Consider the following 19,823-nt stretch of genomic DNA (forward strand, 5'->3'; position numbering starts at 1 on the left):
GCAACCGCCCTCAGTCCGTGACTACAACTGCCGCCTTCCCCGGCACAACCTCACCAGATCCTCATCACCAGTTTATTCATGTCACAGCTAGAGGTTTAGAGGGTACTGAACACCTTCTAATTAGACTGGCACAAGTGCTCAAAACCACCGTAGTCTCCGGACATATGTAATTCTAGTCATTTAGAAGGTCACTATTGGTTACCCATGGGTAGTTCATGAAGATGTTTTCTTTTATACCAATGTCAAATTATTTAGTTAAGGTTTTTCAGCAAAGCTCATTGCTAATAAGTGTATAAAATCAAGGACATACCAGTACAATCTCCATAGACAAACTGGCACTGAAGAGCTACCCATTATACTGCCAGTTACTTTTAATGGTGGCACTGTCATTGGATACCAGTTTTGCCACAAGTCAATTCATGAAATTTCTGCCCTGCCAGGTATGCCCCGGTCAACGTGAAGTGCTATTATTGTGAAATTAAAGCATTTAGGAGCAACAACAGGACATGAACCAAGCAAGTAGACCAAGCAAACTCACAGAGGAGGGACGCTGAGTTCTGAAACGTGTAGAACGTCTCCAGTGTTGCGCGGCTGACTACATAGTTCAAAACTGCTTCTGGAAGTGACACTGAACACACTGAGGTGATTAATGTGTTCGTGGATAAATTCTATACTGCAGGGGAACAAACATTAGGTTACTAAAAATATGCTATAGCAAAAACCCATTTAAACAACGATGCCCTTAATACCACATGGTTATGTCGTATGTCAACACGTGTGTCAAAAGTACTGTTAAAATTAAGCACCAACCGCGTCTCGATTTTTGTAACAGATAAACGACAGATACGTGTCCACAGATGTTAACAGATGTGGATTAGTTGATACTTGCTTCCTGGGATACGCCCAGGGTGGCTGTCAGCCAGACTACTTACGTGCACTAGCCACTTAATTAAAATCAGCTACGGTGTGCCGTCATTTGAACTAGGCTACACGCCGCAGTTCACCAACTACCATGTTGATCAGCGGTCCCTTTACGCACTGGATCACATCACGATCACTTACATTAATTCAGTCATTTACATCTTTGTCATGTGTTACATTTTACAGTCACGAGAGGAAACGGATGAGTTTCCATGCTTTGCTATATTTCTCTGAATGATATGTTATATTATAGGCATATGCTATATTCCTCTCCGGTATGTTACCTAGAACCTCATTACTGAATTCTTGGATATGACTTTGGTAGCCAAACATTTAATCAACACTGAGGTACTGGCATGATTGTGCGTTCTGAGCTGGTAGTTTGTCGCATAATAGTTGTTGCCATTTTTACACGAGTCAGCCTCGCTGCTGAGTTTAGAGTGAACTGCCACTCAAAACTGTCCAGCCAAATATGCGTAACAAAGCTATAGACTCGTAACTGTATATCTAGCCTGATGCTTCTGATGAATTGGAGGTGAGTGTACGATTTAGGACACTTAATGGGCTTATAAAAAGCAAAGCTGAATAATTGAGATTTAAGTTGTAAAATAGAATATGCTGAGTTCTGATAGCAGATATTTTAATAATGTCTAAAAAAATGCTTTTTTCATCTATTACTGCTCTAAATAACGTGAAAGATTTACTGCAGCTGTCTGTCATAATAACATTAATTAGCCAATGCTTGTAAATAGCTGTTTCCAGATTAGAAACACCTGCATATGACCATATTCTCAAGTACAGTGTGGTTGTATTACAATGCATTGCAATAACTGTATTATTTCAGTTATTGCAATGCATTGTTATAACATAAAATATATAACATCATATACAAAACAAAGAACATTAAAAGTAGATATATGATACATATGTACTGCTTTGAAAGGAGATAACATGCTCGACCTTTAATCAGGAATAAGGCTTTAAGATCAGCATCACCAAATACATTAATGGTTCATGTGAAATGGCTGGAAAAAAAAAAAGGTTTATCTAATTAAAAAGAGTTTTTTCTTTCCAGTGTGGACAATGTGACCACCTTATGGGCAGAAAAATAGATTTTAACATTTTTTCCAATGTCTACATTTCCATCCATATTACAAATACCTACTACAGTTTAAACCTTACCTTATAACAACAGTAAATATGTGGAATGTTCTAATCCATTTATTTCTTATCAAGTTACAGGACTATATTAATCTTTTTTGTGTCAGAAAATCATTTTGTAAATATTCAGATTGTGTGTGTGTGAGTGTATGTGTGTGTGTGTGTGTGTGTGTGTGTGTGGTGCAAAAGGCAAAATCACAGACCGCTGGCCAGGATGTTACTTTTAATCAGAAGATGATGGGAGAAAGGAGAGAAAGATGGAAGGAAAAAGTAAGAAGCAAAAATGGGGTGTTGGAGTGTTAACAGAGTCTTCCTAAAGCAAGATACAATAATTAAAACACCCTAAAATTGCTTTGCAAAATGCAAATGCAATAACATCCTCACCAAATTTTAAAAATCAGTTATTCCAAATAAAATAAACCCTAAATGCAGAAAACATTTTATAGTCAGTATGTCCCTATTTGAAAGACAGCAAAAATTATATTTTAATCAAATAGAAAGAACAAAATGAGTGTCACCAAAATTAATTACTTAACAGATTTCTTAATCAACAGAGTCCTTATAAACTGCTTTGTGTTAATGAATCCCCGGACCAAATTCTACACAAATACAACCTTTATTTTCCTGGTACCAATGGGTCTTCCATTTAATTCTTGAACAGCAGTGACTGCCTCACTGTGGGTTTCAAATACAACAGTTGCAGAACCAACAGGCACTCCACTTCTATCACACTGTAATGAGACTGATCCAGGAATGACTCTGTACCCATAGCAGAAGTCATAGATTTCATCGATCCTTATCTGAGAAGGTAGATTGAGCAATTTAAGACAGGTGGGCCCATCAAATTGCTGGTCAGGTGGTTCATAATGTGGTCCACGTGTTCCGTGTCTATAAGCATCGGGGCTTTCAAGATGACCGAAAGGACCTTTGTTTCCACGTCCATAGTGGGGCCCATCTGCCATTACACGATCATCTACATGCATTCGGGCACGAGAGAAAAAAGACGAGTTTCCATATTTCGTTTTATTCCTCTGAACATTCCTCTCTGGCATGTTGCCTATTACCTCATTTCTGAATTCTTGCGTCTGAGCCAAGGTGATGCATTTCAGCATAACTTCTGATCCAAGAAACCTGTGACTGTGCCGTTATAGCCTCTTTTTCTGTTGGGAAGATCACTAAAGCCTCACCAAGACCAGCTCCCCTCTCATCCTGAAGCAGGACAACCGTATTGTCTGAGAGTTGGAATCCATGAAAGAAATCCATGATCTCTACTTTACGGACATCAAAAGGCAGATTGCGAACGTACAGGCATCTCCTTTCTGAGTCATAAGCACTTTTTTGTGATCGTTCAGATGATCTACTGGACCTTCTGCTATCTCCTCTTGAATCAGCAGAGGATTCCAATATGGCAACCATCTTTTCTTTGGAGATAGGAGAAACATAGACGGTCCTTTGGAAAAATGTTTCTTTATGATGAGCTAATCCAGAACAGTAGTCCATCAGATTTCTAAACACCACAACTGCTGATTTGGTCCTATCACTGTTCTTATCAACAAAAATAATGATCTGATCGTCCTTCACACAAACAGGATGCAGCATGGCTTTTATGTCCCTCTTTTCAATGGAATACGAGAGGTTTTCATACAGCACACAGTACTCGTCATCAGAAGGGGAACTTGATCGTGATTGAGATCGAATGGGAGAGCGAGATCTTGCACGGTCTGATAAATATTTTCTCTGACCGGCACCTTCTAGTCTAATAGAACCCGCAGCATCCACCCACTGATCCTCTGAGCAACACATTATTCTGATGTAACGTGGACCAATGTATTGTCGGTCCCTCTTGAGTCCTTCTTTGGCATCCTCTCTGGTTGCGAATTTGACCAAACCACACCCATTAAACATTCCACGGTGGTTTCTCAAAAATATTACGTCATCAATTTGCAAACCGTTAAAAAACAGGTGGACGTCCTCCTTCGTTGCTGAGAATGGCATTCCAGACAAGTTCAAATAAAGACCACCTGCATTCAATGCCCCATCGCCAATCTGACTTTGAGAATCATTCAAAGAACGTGAGGATGTTCTTTTCCCCATGTTCTGATGATCTCCTCTTCGCATGTCTATTCTGAAGAAATTGCCAGTGAAGAAATTGCGAATGTCCTCAGAACCAGCAGTGATTCTGAGTCCCTGTAAGCGGATGACCACCGCCATGATGAAGTACACACAACAGCACCTGTAGACAAAAGGGGTACATATGGTGTTATCCCTGTCATGGCCATGGCCCACCATGTCACAGTGTTCAAGGTCTTCCAATTCCAAACCCAATGGTTATTAATGGACCCTGCAGTAAGCATTAACATCAATGCAAGGACTATGATGATGCCAACAACACCTCACTTAACATCTGACATTCAGTTCTCTAGATCATGTATTTTTATGACGCTCTGCCTTAACAATTGAAGCTTGCAATTAAAACTCCGTGCAGCGTGTGCTGTCCAGACTTTGTAACAATTTGTATGCTGTCCGTTTCCACCCAGTCATGCTCTGAACAGCCACAATGTCAGAATCTTCATACTGTAACATTAAAAATGCACCACAGTACCCAGAATACTTAACGTCAATGTCCTGCAGCTTCCCGTTAAAAACCCGTTGGAAACACGAACTGTCCAGTCCACAATCAGCAAATAAACCGATTTGTACAACAAATGTAATTCATATGAATCAACAGAATTTCCATGAAGAATATGTTCACAAACGAGCTTAGGGTGTCATTTTATGTCTTGCAGAAGACATCACCACAAGCATTGACCAGATCGAGAAGCACATCGACCTTTGACGCCAACATCAGACTCGAATATCTGTACTGTCAGCTACAACCACAGTCGTGAAAGATGACGAAATGAAGTCCAAAATAACGGAAAACACGAAACAGAACGCCACCAGGTGAACAAAGGCTTTTAAGATGAAACCCGACATCATCAACAAGCAGCACTTTCCACCAGAAATCAAGCACATAAAAAAGATCTTATATTGGACACATCTGAAACCTGAAGGGCCGTTTTTTGGAAGCTAGCTAGCTAACAATGACCTCAAAATAACTAGGTTAGCAAGCAATACGACGGCGGAAGTCAGCTTCTCCACAAAGACCATTTTCGTGGGTTCCAAGTCAAATCACTTGCATCGATCCATCCAATCGTCTGTGATACTGATGAAGGAAAACACTTCTAATGTTAATTATATGAACAATAGTCATCACAAACCCCCACCATTTATATCGTGAAACAAAACTCCCGCAAGCTACGCAGCCACTAAGTTAGCCAACGTTAGCTTGCTAGCAGCCTACACAGCACGGTCAAGAGAAAGAAAAATCTAGTTTACAGCAAACACAAACATCAAATTAAAACATTTTACAATAATTTATAAACACAATATGGCTTTTTGAGATCTTAAAATATGTACTCAAAAATAGTTCGTCTACCCCATACATTAATACCTTATTGTTAGTTCATAAAGGCTGTAACTTGCTAAAACTGTAATCTGTAAACTGACAATTCTAAAGGAATGCATTACTTAGCACAATGGTTTTCCTAATCATTATACTTTAATATTTGTAAAATGAAAATGGCAGCTATGCTGCCAATAAAATTTATATACATCTTGCTCAAAGAAGCACTATAAGTGCCAAGTGGATTTTAAGTAGAAAGCCGCTTTATGATCCTATGGACCCACAAACCATTCAAAGACATTTTTCAGTATTTATTTATTTATTTTTGATAAACATTGGACACACTGAACGTGCTCTTATAACAATATCAATACTAGAGAATACTTGCTGGTCTTCCTCCATTATGGTCCCATCTATGTTTTAATATTTCCATTTTTGTCTTTAAAACTTTGGCAAAATTGTCTTTAAATCCTGACAGCTATGACTAAAATAGTTGCTCAGAGAAGAAAATAAAGCCACGTAACCAAATTAACCAAAAATGATCAGGTGTGTTAACTAATCAGGAAACTCCTCTGCAATGGAGGCATCCTTTCCAGTCTATTTGCATGTGCCCACAGTACTAAAAAGGCTGGGATAAGTCATAAGCTTGCCTGTCTTTTGGTGAAAGGTTTGCATGAAGAGTATTGCAATGAATGAAGAGGGTGGACCCCCTCAGGAGCTAAGTTTGAATGAAGTTCAAACTGTAACACTGGAACTGTAACACTGCTTACAGCTATGTTATCAGCAGAGTTTCATAAAGAATGTTAAAGCTTGCCAACAGGTCCTGCAAGGGTCGCTAATAGAAGTCAAAAAACAAAGCCATGCAGCCTTAATATCCTCCTTTCCTTAAGAACAAACTCTCAAGCATGGTTAACAGTTCACTGCATAGTCATGCATTGACCACACTGAAAAGAAACAAAAGAATGTTTGTTTCTGGATGTGTTAGAGTGAGGGTTATGAACTGTAGACAGGTGGTTTTAAATCTTTATACCTTAATAGAGTTGTTAGGAACACTGACACATTGACAGACGAAATGCAAAACAGTGAGCAAAACCCTTCATCCCTCTAAAAATATATTTTTTTAAAGTTATTTCAAATAAGCAGTATAAAAACAAGATTTAAAAAATGTTCCTTTCCGTTTCCAAATTTTAACTATGTTCAAATGCGTGCATAAGCAGTACATGACTAAGACTAGCTGCAGAGGTTAAATCAAACATTACAAAATAATGAAATTACACTGAGGTTTTGGCTTCACATACATTCCACATTCATAAATATGAAGCCTAACTTTTCTTGGAAGCATTAAGCTTCTTTTTGATGTAATGTCCAACTAGGATCTGTGGCCGTTGTTGGTAGCTGTGCAGGACATCATGAGAACTGCTGAGCTGGTCTCCTTTCTGCCGGTCCAGCAGTGTCACACAAACCACTGCCGCTGGAAAAGAGATGCCAAAATGAGCTTTCACAAAATTATGAGTGTGCAAATTTTTTTTTGCTTTAACACATAAATCTGTGCTATACACGCATGGATATTAGGTACTTTATTACTGTGACACCACTAGAGTAATACTACCACATTTAAAATTCCAAATGGGTCTTACATAATAAGAAAGCTGCATCCAAAATGCCATATCTCCCTTAAGAACCCTTACTTTTTAAAAAAGTGTGTAAGACTGACTTCTACTGATATGGTGATGAGCTGTCTAACACATGTGACTATTCGCAGATGCACTCCAGAGAGGCAAACTCTATGTCTGCCTCTCTAACACAGACATTCTCTACCTCGTAGGTTACTCAGTTTGCACATGGCAGCAAAAACAGAAGACTCCATCTCAATGTTGCGCACTCCTGCTGCATAGGCCTTGGCCAGGTAGTTTTGCTTGTCCTCCTCGGTGTAAGAACAGAAAGCCCCGTCCAAACGAGCTTGACCTAAAACATATGCCAGGCCCAACAATATGGTGGTGGGTGTTCACATTGCAAGAATGCAGTTGTGCTGCAATTAATGTAAAGAGGGTGAAGACAAAACACATCTTCACTACTCACAAAAAATGTTTCTCAGTTCTTGGAGTATACCAACAGCTTCAGTGATGATTACATTAAAACTAGAACTTTATTGTCCCATGTGGGTCATGAGTGAGACTAATACCTTCGTAGAAGTCCAGCGTGCACATTGTGTTAGCAATGACCGTGTCGAACTCTGCTAGATCTTTGCCGCACTGTAGCAGCTCCTCTGCAAGATCTCCATCCAGTTCGGTGCTTCTCACCACTGACTTGCCCAGGATGACTTGCTCGAAGCGGGGCAAGAATGTGGCATCCATTGGCTGCTTGGTGATCACCACTGTGCCTGGATGTAAACCTGACAAAAAGATGGATATGCCTTTGATTTGCACTTATTTACAAGTCACTTGTCCTAGCCACAATGTCCTGCACTAGAAGCTGCCTCGTCTATAATTATATGCACTTTAATGTTAAATACCACGGGTAGTCTATGTTGGGGGAGAACAAGTAACAGATGTTGCCATGTCTGTTAATTCTTTATTAAAAAAGTAGATGTGTTAAGGTCAAGAGTACCTATTCCACCAGAGGTTCCGAGGCGCACTATTGTAACATCAGTGCAGCGTGCATGGTAGAGGAGCTTGATGAGCTCATGTAACATTATCGAAATTGAGGGGATGCCCATGCCATGCTAAAACACAGAGACATTTCACTGTCAAACACAGTACACCTACAATGCACCTTAGGATGTAGTGAAGCTGCCATACACAGAGCTTTCTTTTAAAAAAGTATTCAACCCTCAAAAAAACCCCCAAAAAACTCTCACACACACAGCTTGTTCAAGGCATCAAATTTGTTTGTAGAGTTTTTAATGTTGATGGTAATGACTTACACTAACAGACAGGACAGGTCCTACTTTGTACATGGCATATCGATCTGTGCTCTCACAGATGTTTGGGTACTCTGCGTTTGGAACTGCAAGACCCAGCTCTCCAGCAATGTACTCAGCGAAAGACTTCATCCTCCATGGACTACCCCCAACACACACAAACTAGGAAATAAACACGAAAAACAGTTTGGCTGTGATGCATAAGGTCATCTCAGTTAAATGATCAGTATATTCAGCTCAACATTGACAAACATTAAGCGGGTAATTATACTTGATAACAAACTATGGCGCTGTGGTAGCACATGTCACAATTCAAAAACATATCGATCTGACCGATAAACGATATAAAACTTACTTTGACATCTCCGAACTTTGCAGGAAAATTAAGCGTGCCGGTATTCAGATTGAAATGGTACAGAATATCTTCTTTCATGGAGTCCAAATGTGGATTGTTAACAAATGGGGACCTTATATAAACAAACAAACCCTTAGCAAATAGACGTTGTAACAGCCATGGTTAATAAGACGTTTGTAAGCAACTTTAATTGCGAAGTGGAGCTAGATATGGGCGTGTTGTGACCAAATCATAAAAACTTACAGGAAGCTAAATGTTGTGCTCTTGGTCGTTCCCGGTTCCAAGGTTCAAGTTCAAGTTCGGTTTATTTGTCACATACATAGTCATACACAGTATAACGTGCAGTGAAATGGCGGTTACCACAGGTTACCACAATAACCAAATGTACAATAACCAAATGTACTTTTAAATTGTTTACTTTGAGTAAATTTGTATGTTTGAAAAATGATGTTGTCTACCTTCCGCATTTTTTTCCATTTTTCTCATCAGCAAATCCCGATGCCATTTTGTTTGTGCCGTTAAATACTCTGGGACAATACTCTGCAACACAGCGTTTTAGACCTTTATAGCATGTCAACATAAAACTGTTTAATGCTAGCAGCAACCAAATTATTTTTCTTTTATATTCTTTCACTAAACCCCCCCCCCCCCCCCCCCCAAAAAAAAAAAACAAAAAACATTTATACGATCCGGTCGAATAGACGGTAACAAATTCATATTCACCTACACGGGTTAAAAATCCTTTACCTCACGCAACCCCACCAATGGAATTCGCCCGCATACCTGCCTTAGGTTAGTTTCCTCAAGCCGATGCTCCTTCCTCCAACCACGTCGCTATGAGCGATCTTTTAAATGGACTGAAAACCTGGACTGGGGGATTTTGCAGCTTTAAGCTTCGACATCCGGCTGGGTCACTGGAAGATGTGACGCTGCTACACGAGCATGAAGGAAGTCTACGTGGCAAGCGTGTTCTGCGCGGCCAGCGCCATACATGGTACAGTAAATATGTCATTACGGCCACACATGGTACACTAAATATGTCATTACAGCCATCCACGAGAAATCAGAGAACTCACCAAGGCCTGAAATGCTGTGACCTCAAGATTGGATTATCAAGATATCACTTAGCACTTACAATATTTGCAGTCGAATTACATAACTGTCTGTGAAACAAAGACAAGGTAACAAAAATGACAGTGAATTAGTTATAGCGTTGCAGTGGTATAAGATGCTTGAAATGACAAAAAGAAAGAACCAAATAAAACGTGTGTACGAAATATGCATTACAGTACTGTTAAGTCAACCACAGTAAATAATTCTGTTGAAACTACAAAGGTTGTGAAACTGTCACACTAACTTGATTCTTCGCTTTATAACCAAGTGGAATTTCACAAGTAAAAGTGAAATTAAATTTCTCAACTGTTTGTGTAAGGCATTTTGAACTTGTCATTTCAAGTTTGTTCCAAAAGCCCTAATGAGACACTGAGAAACATACATCCACAAATACATACAAATAACGCACATTACTCAAAGAAGAACAAATAAAGACTTTCAAGATAAAACAATGATTTAATTACTGAAATTATAATCTTCTTTGCTTTTCATTTTAAACCCAGAGGTGGACCAATCTGCTGAAATGCCAGTGTGTGAAGAATCCTTGATCAGGCAGTGTTAGACATACAAAAACAAACACATTCGTGTATTATTTGTAGTGTAAGCAAAAGCAGTTAAATAAGGCAAAGGTAAAAAAAAAAATTTGACTAAATGATAACATTTAATGTCAATTAAAGAAGTCTGCACATATTCATTTAAATTAAAACATGCTCCTGTGAACCACATGATCACACATTGCTTTACATCAACATTCAGCTGATACTGCCTGTCAAGTACAATTGGTTTGGTTTGCCTGAAGAAGAAATGATCTGGAGCTTGGAATGTGCAAACATAAAATACAACTCAAAGTCAACAAGCACAAAGACCGCAGACCAGATAATCACACTCACTTCACAACTAGCAGAAAGAATGTTGAGGAACAAGTGAATATCACTGTTTGGAGTGGGCTAGTAACCGCAGACAAAAACCACCTTCAGCGCCCTGTCTTTAACAAAAATAAATAAATTAAAAATAAAATAAAAACCACAGTCTCCAACAGCTATTTACACTTCTCTCGCTCTCGTGATGACACTAAAACAACAAAAGCTGTTTATTCTTTCCACTTACATGTCCAGGTTATTGTTAAAGTTGTTCAGAAACACATCTTGGTGCCTCTGTGAAACAGAACAGTAAAATGTAGTTTATATGGGAGGAACATTACATTGCATACACAGATGGTTTGATTACAATGTATAAAGGAAATATATTAGAAATATACCAGTTTATCAGGACCAGCACAGTATGTATTCATTTACATAATGGTGATTGGTGATAAAAAATAACCTTACTGGCTTTTCTAGATCTACTGGGTGGTCTGGTAGGAAGTCAGGTTTTTTCTTTGCCATTGGTGAGCTTGCCAACCTGATCAGCAAGTCCCTACTGTATGATATTCTTTCTATTAGGAGCAAAAACATTGTAATGTTATTTCCCTTCACTTCCCTCCTGACCCCCACCCCCCCCCCCCCCTCAGAGAGACATAAATTAATGAAAATTAGCTACATTTCTAAACACTTCCAAAGCAATTGTACTGCAGTTTTTACTGCTACTGCACAGTTGACCGTTTGCAATTTTTGAGACTTAGCCAAACACTCTACAAAGAAGTCTTCAAAATTCCCTTTTGATTTAATGTTTCACTGTTTGTGGATGCCTCCATCAGCTTCTGTTTTCTTAGGTTCCCCATCCTGCTGATTACTAAATAATTTAAGGCCAAAATAATCCAAAAATGGACAGATGAAACTTCTCAACAGCAAATAAGTGTTGTATTAAAACTACTATGTTGACTGATTTATAAACAGTGCAAGTCTGACAACCAAATATAGTCTCTTTGTGATAATGATAATTATAACTGAATATCCAAAGTGATACCTACCTGTCTTGGCAAGTGATTGACATTGGCTTTGAGGTTTAAGGATTTCATAAAACTGCTTCTCACTAATGGTGTTGGTCTGTCCACAATAATAAAAAAAGAGTTCTGAGAAGGGATGATAAGCAGGTATAACAGACGAAAGTGTGGCACTTCAGTGTGCTGTACTAAATTATATCGCCTTACTGGTGTGTCCGTCGTCTTGTCCGATCGCTCGGCCACTACCTCTCTGTGTTTCTCTATAGATCACAGTATGAAGCACACCAAAATTATTTCACCCCTCGCCGAACAGATCACAGTTCTTGACGCGGTACTAAAATATACTTTGCGTGCACGTCCTGCCGCCTGGCTTATTAACCTACCTTGATTTATGTTCAAACGACGCAGCGGCCTAGCCGGCTGCAGGTTTCGGATCCTCCTCCTCGACACCCCCATCCTTCACATGAAACGACGTTTGTGTCAAATCCATGCCACCAGCCAACAACTTTATTTCATGATCGCAGTTCTCATTATCGTAGTTTTGTTAGCTAGCTAGCTACAAAGCACACAACACACACTGTAGTAATCATCCATGTCCGTCGTGTCACCCTAATACAATTAAGCATGCAACAAAACTATACTTAATATTAAAACGTTTGACAAGCAGCTACAAACGTTAACGCGCAGCTTGGATGGCTAGCTATCCAAATAATCAACAGTGATTTCTACTGAGTTAAGGCGAGATGCCTTCAATTCGTATGATGGTTATTAAAATTCCGAAATTAAACAAATCGGTCTTTGAAACCAATAAGGTGATTTCGCCTAATCACAATTAAATAAGCCAGCTAACCTAGCTAACTAACTTACTACACCTTGAGAAGCTGCAATCATTAACAACTGACATTTCTGATAAGAATGCTTTTTGTTATTGTTTTTAGCTAGCTAAAATGAAACCGAATACAACGATTTAGCGGAGCTAGCTAGCGCTACGTCGCAAAACACACTCAAGAGTACGTTAAGAAACATATTCGATGTATGCTAGGTAACCATGTGGCTAGCCAACATAGCTAGGTTAGCTGATTAACTAAATGCTGCAGAAAACGATCCAAATTAACTACATTGTTTTTGCCAAGTAGCATAAGCTGTAGCGAAAGTAACATTCAGCTCGCTATCAAACCAACAGTCGATCAGTGGCATCCAGCTAGCTCACACTCATGTTTTTTTGTTGAACAAGTTAAACATTTTAAACCTGGTTACCAAAGCCATAATTCTAAAGCACGAACCACATGCTTTTCATAGAAACGCTAGCTTTAAAATCAGATGACATATCTAAAGTTTCAGCACTGTCTTACACGATATTTGCTCCATCCATTTGAACACCAAGCTCAAGTGACATAACGCTAGCTGCTCCTGTCATCTTTATGTGCTGAAAAGCACATATGTGACTGTGACATTACTAAATGATGAAACAAACCATTTGGTGTTTTATCCATTTGATGTTTTATTAATTTTAATGCCATTTTCAATGAAGAAATTGATTTTTTTTAATTCACTATGCTCGGCATTAATAACACGCATAAATAAATACGCATTTATACGCTCGTTATATTTCTCTATGAATACGGCGTTTAACCCAACTGTAAACCTGATGTTTTGTATTCAGGTTTGCAATCTTATAATCTTATGATCTGCAGCATTGCTAATATTAGGTAAGATAATGTCACGCAACCGCCCTCAGTCCGTGACTACAACTGCCGCCTTCGCCGGCACAACCTCACCAGATCCTCATCACCAGTTTATTCATGTCACAGCTAGAGGTTTAGAGGGTACTGAACACCTTCTAATTAGACTGGCACAAGTGTTCAAAACCACCGTAGTCTCCGGACATATGTAATTCTAGTCATTTCGAAGGTCACTGTTGGTTACCCATGGGGTAGTTCATGAAGATGTTTTCTTTTATACCAATGTCAAATTATTTAGTTAAGGTTTTTCAGCAAAGCTCATTGCTAATAAGTGTATAAAATCAAGGACATACCAGTACAATCTCCATAGACAAACTGGCACTGAAGAGCTACCCATTATACTGCCAGTTACTTTTAATGGTGGCACTGTCATTGGATACCAGTTTTGCCACAAGTCAATTCATGAAATTTCTGCCCTGCCAGGTATGCCCCGGTCAACGTGAAGTGCTATTATTGTGAAATTAAAGCATTTAGGAGCAACAACAGGACATGAACCAAGCAAGTAGACCAAGCAAACTCACAGAGGAGGGACGCTGAGTTCTGAAACGTGTAGAACGTCTCCAATGTTGCGCGGCTGACTACATAGTTCAAAACTGCTTCTGGAAGTGACACTGAACACACTGAGGTGATTAATGTGTTCGTGGATAAATTCTATACTGCAGGGGAACAAACATTAGGTTACTAAAAATATGCTATAGCAAAAACCCATTTAAACAACGATGCCCTTATTACCATATGGTTATGTCGTATGTCAACACGTGTGTCAAAAGTACTGTTAAAATTAAGCACCAACCGCGTCTCGATTTTTGTAACAGATAAACGACAGATACGTGTCCACAGATGTTAACAGATGTGGATTAGTTGATACTTGTTTCCTGGGATACGCCTAGGGTGGCTGTCAGCCAGACTACTTACGTGCACTAGCCACTTAATTAAAATTAGCAACGGTGTGCCGTCATTTGAACTAGGCTACACGCCGCAGTTCACCAACTACCATGTTGATCAGCGGTCCCTTTACGCACTGGATCACATCACGATCACTTACATTAATTCAGTCATTTACATCTTTGTCATGTGTTACATTTTACAGTCACGAGAGGAAACGGATGAGTTTCCATGCTTTGCTATATTTCTCTGAATGATATGTTATATTATAGGCATATGCTATATTCCTCTCCGGTATGTTACCTAGAACCTCATTACTGAATTCTTGGATATGACTTTGGTAGCCAAACATTTAATCAACACTGAGGTACTGGCATGATTGTGCGTCCTGAGCTGGTAGTTTGTCGCATAATAGTTGTTGCCATTTTACACGAGTCAACCTCGCTGCTGAGTTTAGAGTGAACTGCCACTCAAAACTGTCCAGCCAAATATGCGTAACAAAGCTATAGACTCGTAACTGTATATCTAGCCTGATGCTTCTGATGAATTGGAGGTGAGTGTACGATTTAGGACACTTAATGGGCTTATAAAAAGCAAAGCTGAATAATTGAGATTTAAGTTGTAAAATAGAATATGCTGAGTTCTGATAGCAGATATTTTAATAATGTCTAAAAAAATGCTTTTTTCATCTATTACTGCTCTAAATAACGTGAAAGATTTACTGCAGCTGTCTGTCATAATAACATTAATTAGCCAATGCTTGTAAATAGCTGTTTCCAGATTAGAAACACCTGCATATGACCATATTCTCAAGTACAGTGTGGTTGTATTACAATGCATTGCAATAACTGTATTATTTCAGTTATTGCAATGCATTGTTATAACATAAAATATATAACATCATATACAAAACAAAGAACATTAAAAGTAGATATATGATACATATGTACTGCTTTGAAAGGAGATAACATGCTCGACCTTTAATCAGGAATAAGGCTTTAAGATCAGCATCACCAAATACATTAATGGTTCATGTGAAATGGCTGGAAAAAAAAAAAGGTTTATCTAATTAAAAGAGTTTTTTCTTTCCAGTGTGGACAATGTGACCACCTTATGGGCAGAGAAATAGATTTTAACATTTTTTCCAATGTCTACATTTCCATCCATATTACAAATACCTACTACAGTTTAAACCTTACCTTATAACAACAGTAAATATGTGGAATGTTCTAATCCGTTTATTTCTTATCAAGTTACAGGACTATATTAATCTCTTTTGTGTCAGAAAATCATTTTGTAAATATTCAGATTGTGTGTGTGTGTGTGTGTGTGTGTGTGTGTGTGTGGTGCAAAAGGCAAAATCACAGACCGCTGGCCAGGATGTTACTTTTAATCAGAAGATGATGGGAGAAAGGAGAGAAAGATGGAAGGAAAAAGTAAGAAGCAAAAATGGGGTGTTGGAGTGTTAACAGAGTCTTCCTAAAGCAAGATACCCTTATAATTACAATAATTAAAACACCCTAAAATTGCTTTGCAAAATGCAAATGCAATAACATCCTCACCAAATTTTAAAAATCAGTTATTCCAAATAAAATAAACCCTAAATGCAGAAAACATTTTATAGTCAGTATGTCCCTATTTGAAAGACAGCAAAAATGATATTTTAATCAAATAGAAAGAACAAAATGAGTGTCACCAAAATTAATTACTTAACAGATTTCTTAATCAACAGAGTCCTTATAAACTGCTTTGTGTTAATGAATCCCCGGACCAAATTCTACACAAATACAACCTTTATTTTCCTGGTACCAATGGGTCTTCCATTTAATTCTTGAACAGCAGTGACTGCCTCACTGTGGGTTTCAAATACAACAGTTGCAGAACCAACAGGCACACCACTTCTATCACACTGTAATGAGACTGATCCAGGAATGACTCTGTACCCATAGCAGAAGTCATAGATTTCATCGATCCTTATCTGAGAAGGTAGATTGAGCAATTTAAGACAGGTGGGCCCATCAAATTGCTGGTCAGGTGGTTCATAATGTGGTCCACGTGTTCCGTGTCTATAAGCATCGGGGCTTTCAAGATGACCGAAAGGACCTTTGTTTCCACGTCCATAGTGGGGCCCATCTGCCATTACACGATCATCTACATGCATTCGGGCACGAGAGAAAAAAGACGAGTTTCCATATTTCGTTTTATTCCTCTGAACATTCCTCTCTGGCATGTTGCCTATTACCTCATTTCTGAATTCTTGCATCTGAGCCAAGGTGATGCATTTCAGCATAACTTCTGATCCAAGAAACCTTTGCCCGTTCAAAGACTGTGCCATTATAGCCTCTTTTTCTGTTGGGAAGATCACTAAAGCCTCACCAAGACCAGCTCCCCTCTCATCCTGAAGCAGGACAACCGTATTGTCTGAGAGTTGGAATCCATGAAAGAAATCCATGATCTCTACTTTACGGACATCAAAAGGCAGATTGCGAACGTACAGGCATCTCCTTTCTGAGTCATAAGCACTTTTTTGTGATCGTTCAGATGACCTACTGGACCTTCTGCTATCTCCTCTTGAATCAGCAGAGGATTCCAATATGGCAACCATCTTTTCTTTGGAGATAGGAGAAACATAGACGGTCCTTTGGAAAAATGTTTCTTTATGATGAGCTAATCCAGAACAGTAGTCCTTCAGATTTCTAAACACCACAACTGCTGATTTGGTCCTATCACTGTTCTTATCAACAAAAATAATGATCTGATCGTCCTTCACACAAACAGGATGCAGCATGGCTTTTATGTCCCTCTTTTCAATGGAATACGAGAGGTTTTCATACAACACACAGTACTCGTCATCAGAAGGGGAACTTGATCGTGATTGAGATCGAATGGGAGAGCGAGATCTTGCACGGTCTGATAAATATTTTCTCTGACCGGCACCTTCTAGTCTAATAGAACCCCCAGCATCCACCCACTGATCCTCTGAGCAACACATTATTCTGATGTAACGTGGACCAATGTATTGTCGGTCCCTCTTGAGTCCTTCTTTGGCATCCTCTCTGGTTGCGAATTTGACCATACCACACCCATTAAACATTCCACGGTGATTTCTCAAAAATATTATGTCATCAATTTGCAAACCGTTAAAAAACAGGCGGACATCCTCCTTCGTTGCTGAGAATGGCATTCCAGACAAGTTCAAATAAAGACCACCTGCATTCAATGCCCCATCGCCAATCTGACTTTGAGAATCATTCAAAGAAAGTGGGGATGTTCTTTTCCCCATGTTCTGATGATCTCCTCTTCGCATGTCTATTCTCATGTCCTCATTTAATAAGGGTGGTCTTCCATCTGCTGCAGTTCTTTTGACACCCTCCTTATAAAACTTCTTGACATTTGTTTCAGACTTCCTTGTGCTTTCCTCTAGAACCTTCTGCATCTCCGACTTGCTACTCAAAAGCAAGTTAACAGGGGAGCCTTTAATGCATCCCCCAGAGCGTGTCATTGCTCGTCTCGCATCTTCATCAGATGCAAATATTATAAAAGCTTCCTCAAGGTCTCCACCAATTATATGAACTCCACCATCAGGTATTCTAAGGCCAGTGAAGAAATTGCGAATGTCCTCAGAACCAGCAGTGATTCTGAGTCCCTGTAAGCGGATGACCACCGCCATGATGAAGTACACACAACAGCACCTGTAGACAAAAGGGGTACATATAGTGTTATCCCTGTCATGGCCATGGCCCACCATGTCACAGTGTTCAAGGTCTTCCAATTCCAAACCCAATGGTTATTAATGGACCCTGGAGTAAGCATTAACATCAATGCAAGGACTATGATGATGCCAACAACACCTCACTTAACATCTGACATTCAGTTCTCTAGATCATGTATTTTTATGACGCTCTGCCATAACAATTGAAGCTTGCAATTAAAACTCCGTGCAGCGTGTGCTGTCCAGACTTTGTAACAATTTGTATGCTGTCCGTTTCCACCCAGTCATGCTCTGAACAGCCACAATGTCAGAATCTTCATACTGTAACATTAAAAATGCACCACAGTACCCAGAATACTTAACGTCAATGTCCTGCAGCTTCCCGTTAAAAACCCGTTGGAAACACGAACTGTGCAGTCCACAATCAGCAAATAAACCGATTTGTACAACAAATGTAATTCATATGAATCAACAGAATTTCCATGAAGAATATGTTCACAAACGAGCTTAGGGTGTCATTTTATGTCTTGCAGAAGACATCACCACAAGCATTGACCAGATCGAGAAGCACATCGACCTTTGACGCCAACATCAGACTCGAATATCTGTACTGTCAGCTACAACCACAGTCGTGAAAGATGACGAAATGAAGTCCAAAATAACGGAAAACACGAAACAGAACGCCACCAGGTGAACAAAGGCTTTTAAGATGAAACCCGACATCATCAACAAGCAGCACTTTCCACCAGAAATCAAGCACATAAAAAAGATCTTATATTGGACACATCTGAAACCTGAAGGGCCGTTTTTTGGAAGCTAGCTAGCTAACAATGACCTCAAAATAACTAGGTTAGCAAGCAATACGACGGCGGAAGTCAGCTTCTCCACAAAGACCATTTTCGTGGGTTCCAAGTCAAATCACTTGCATCGATCCATCCAATCGTCTGTGATACTGATGAAGGAAAACACTTCTAATGTTAATTATATGAACAATAGTCATCACAAACCCCCACCATTTATATCGTGAAACAAAACTCCCGCAAGCTACGCAGCCGCTAAGTTAGCCAACGTTAGCTTGCTAGCAGCCTACACAGCACGGTCAAGAGAAAGAAAAAGACAGACGCGATACCGGGGAAAATGATTCTATGATTTCCTCAGCTGAACTTGTATTTCCAAATAAAGGACCACAACACAAAGTTCACTTTACGAACTTTAGCTAGGACAGCTGGCTAGCAAGTCCGGCCTTGCATGAGTGCCCGGCGTCCCTCAAACTAGGTTCAAGCCTAGTTCATAATCAGAGAAACGCAATTCAGTAATTTTCCAACTTACAGGAGCTTTGTTCGACTAAACCTGAGAGAATAACTAACTAAATCGTTTTTTGTTGCCTCGCCGGGGATGACCCTCCAGTAGACAACAGACTTTTTACGATATAAAGGCCACGAACGACTCCTTAAACACAAGCCTAATAGCTAGCAAACAAACATCTTCCTCGGTGAAGTTGTCGACCGGTGGTTTCATATACTGTAAGTGTTAAGGATAGCGCCACCTGCTGTGCTGCTTGCAAATGTTATTTCTATTACAAATTCTAGAACATTGCCATATTAACTCTGTATTCCTAAAGTAGATAAACAACTGCAATCTACTTGTATATTCTATCTAACCCAGTGATTATTTACATCCATTCTAG

General features: G+C 39.3%; 3 protein-coding genes and 1 pseudogene across 7 annotated transcripts; all 4 read right to left on the bottom strand.

Annotated features, from left to right (window-relative positions):
- Positions 1 to 2,451: 2,451 nt before the first annotated feature.
- Positions 2,452 to 4,322, bottom strand: LOC118242138 (annotated as a pseudogene).
- A 1,856-nt stretch (positions 4,323 to 6,178) lies between these two features.
- LOC118242124 (uridine phosphorylase 1-like) lies at positions 6,179 to 9,708 on the bottom strand. Of its 5 annotated transcripts, none has more exons than XM_035530512.1 (9): positions 9,590 to 9,708; positions 9,261 to 9,342; positions 9,046 to 9,065; positions 8,803 to 8,914; positions 8,451 to 8,609; positions 8,135 to 8,249; positions 7,710 to 7,919; positions 7,346 to 7,492; positions 6,179 to 6,998 (listed from the first exon to the last, which is right to left on the bottom strand). In XM_035530512.1, exons 2-9 carry the CDS (start codon positions 9,267 to 9,269, stop codon positions 6,850 to 6,852), a joined length of 921 nt encoding a protein of 306 aa, XP_035386405.1. In that variant the 5' UTR covers positions 9,270 to 9,342; positions 9,590 to 9,708; the 3' UTR covers positions 6,179 to 6,849. The 5 variants fall into 5 exon arrangements, with proteins under 5 accessions (XP_035386405.1, XP_035386404.1, XP_035386402.1 ...); XM_035530511.1 differs by having other exon boundaries at positions 9,586 to 9,708; XM_035530509.1 differs by lacking the exon at positions 9,046 to 9,065.
- A 649-nt stretch (positions 9,709 to 10,357) lies between these two features.
- LOC118242127 (uncharacterized protein C8orf88-like) lies at positions 10,358 to 13,193 on the bottom strand. Its single transcript, XM_035530522.1, has 7 exons — positions 13,150 to 13,193; positions 12,181 to 12,254; positions 12,005 to 12,057; positions 11,825 to 11,900; positions 11,244 to 11,350; positions 11,023 to 11,069; positions 10,358 to 10,458 (listed from the first exon to the last, which is right to left on the bottom strand). Exons 1-7 carry the CDS (start codon positions 13,191 to 13,193, stop codon positions 10,404 to 10,406), a joined length of 456 nt encoding a protein of 151 aa, XP_035386415.1. The 3' UTR covers positions 10,358 to 10,403.
- A 2,603-nt stretch (positions 13,194 to 15,796) lies between these two features.
- Positions 15,797 to 19,612, bottom strand: rbm12bb (RNA binding motif protein 12Bb). Its single transcript, XM_026999273.2, has 2 exons — positions 19,466 to 19,612; positions 15,797 to 18,116 (listed from the first exon to the last, which is right to left on the bottom strand). The coding sequence occupies exon 2, from the start codon at positions 18,092 to 18,094 to the stop codon at positions 16,202 to 16,204; it is 1,893 nt and encodes a 630-aa protein (XP_026855074.2). The 5' UTR covers positions 18,095 to 18,116; positions 19,466 to 19,612; the 3' UTR covers positions 15,797 to 16,201.
- Positions 19,613 to 19,823: the final 211 nt, after the last annotated feature.

This window comes from Electrophorus electricus, chromosome 10 (genome assembly GCF_013358815.1).
Source record: "Electrophorus electricus isolate fEleEle1 chromosome 10, fEleEle1.pri, whole genome shotgun sequence".
In the NCBI taxonomy this organism is placed as follows: Eukaryota; Metazoa; Chordata; class Actinopteri; order Gymnotiformes; family Gymnotidae; genus Electrophorus; species Electrophorus electricus.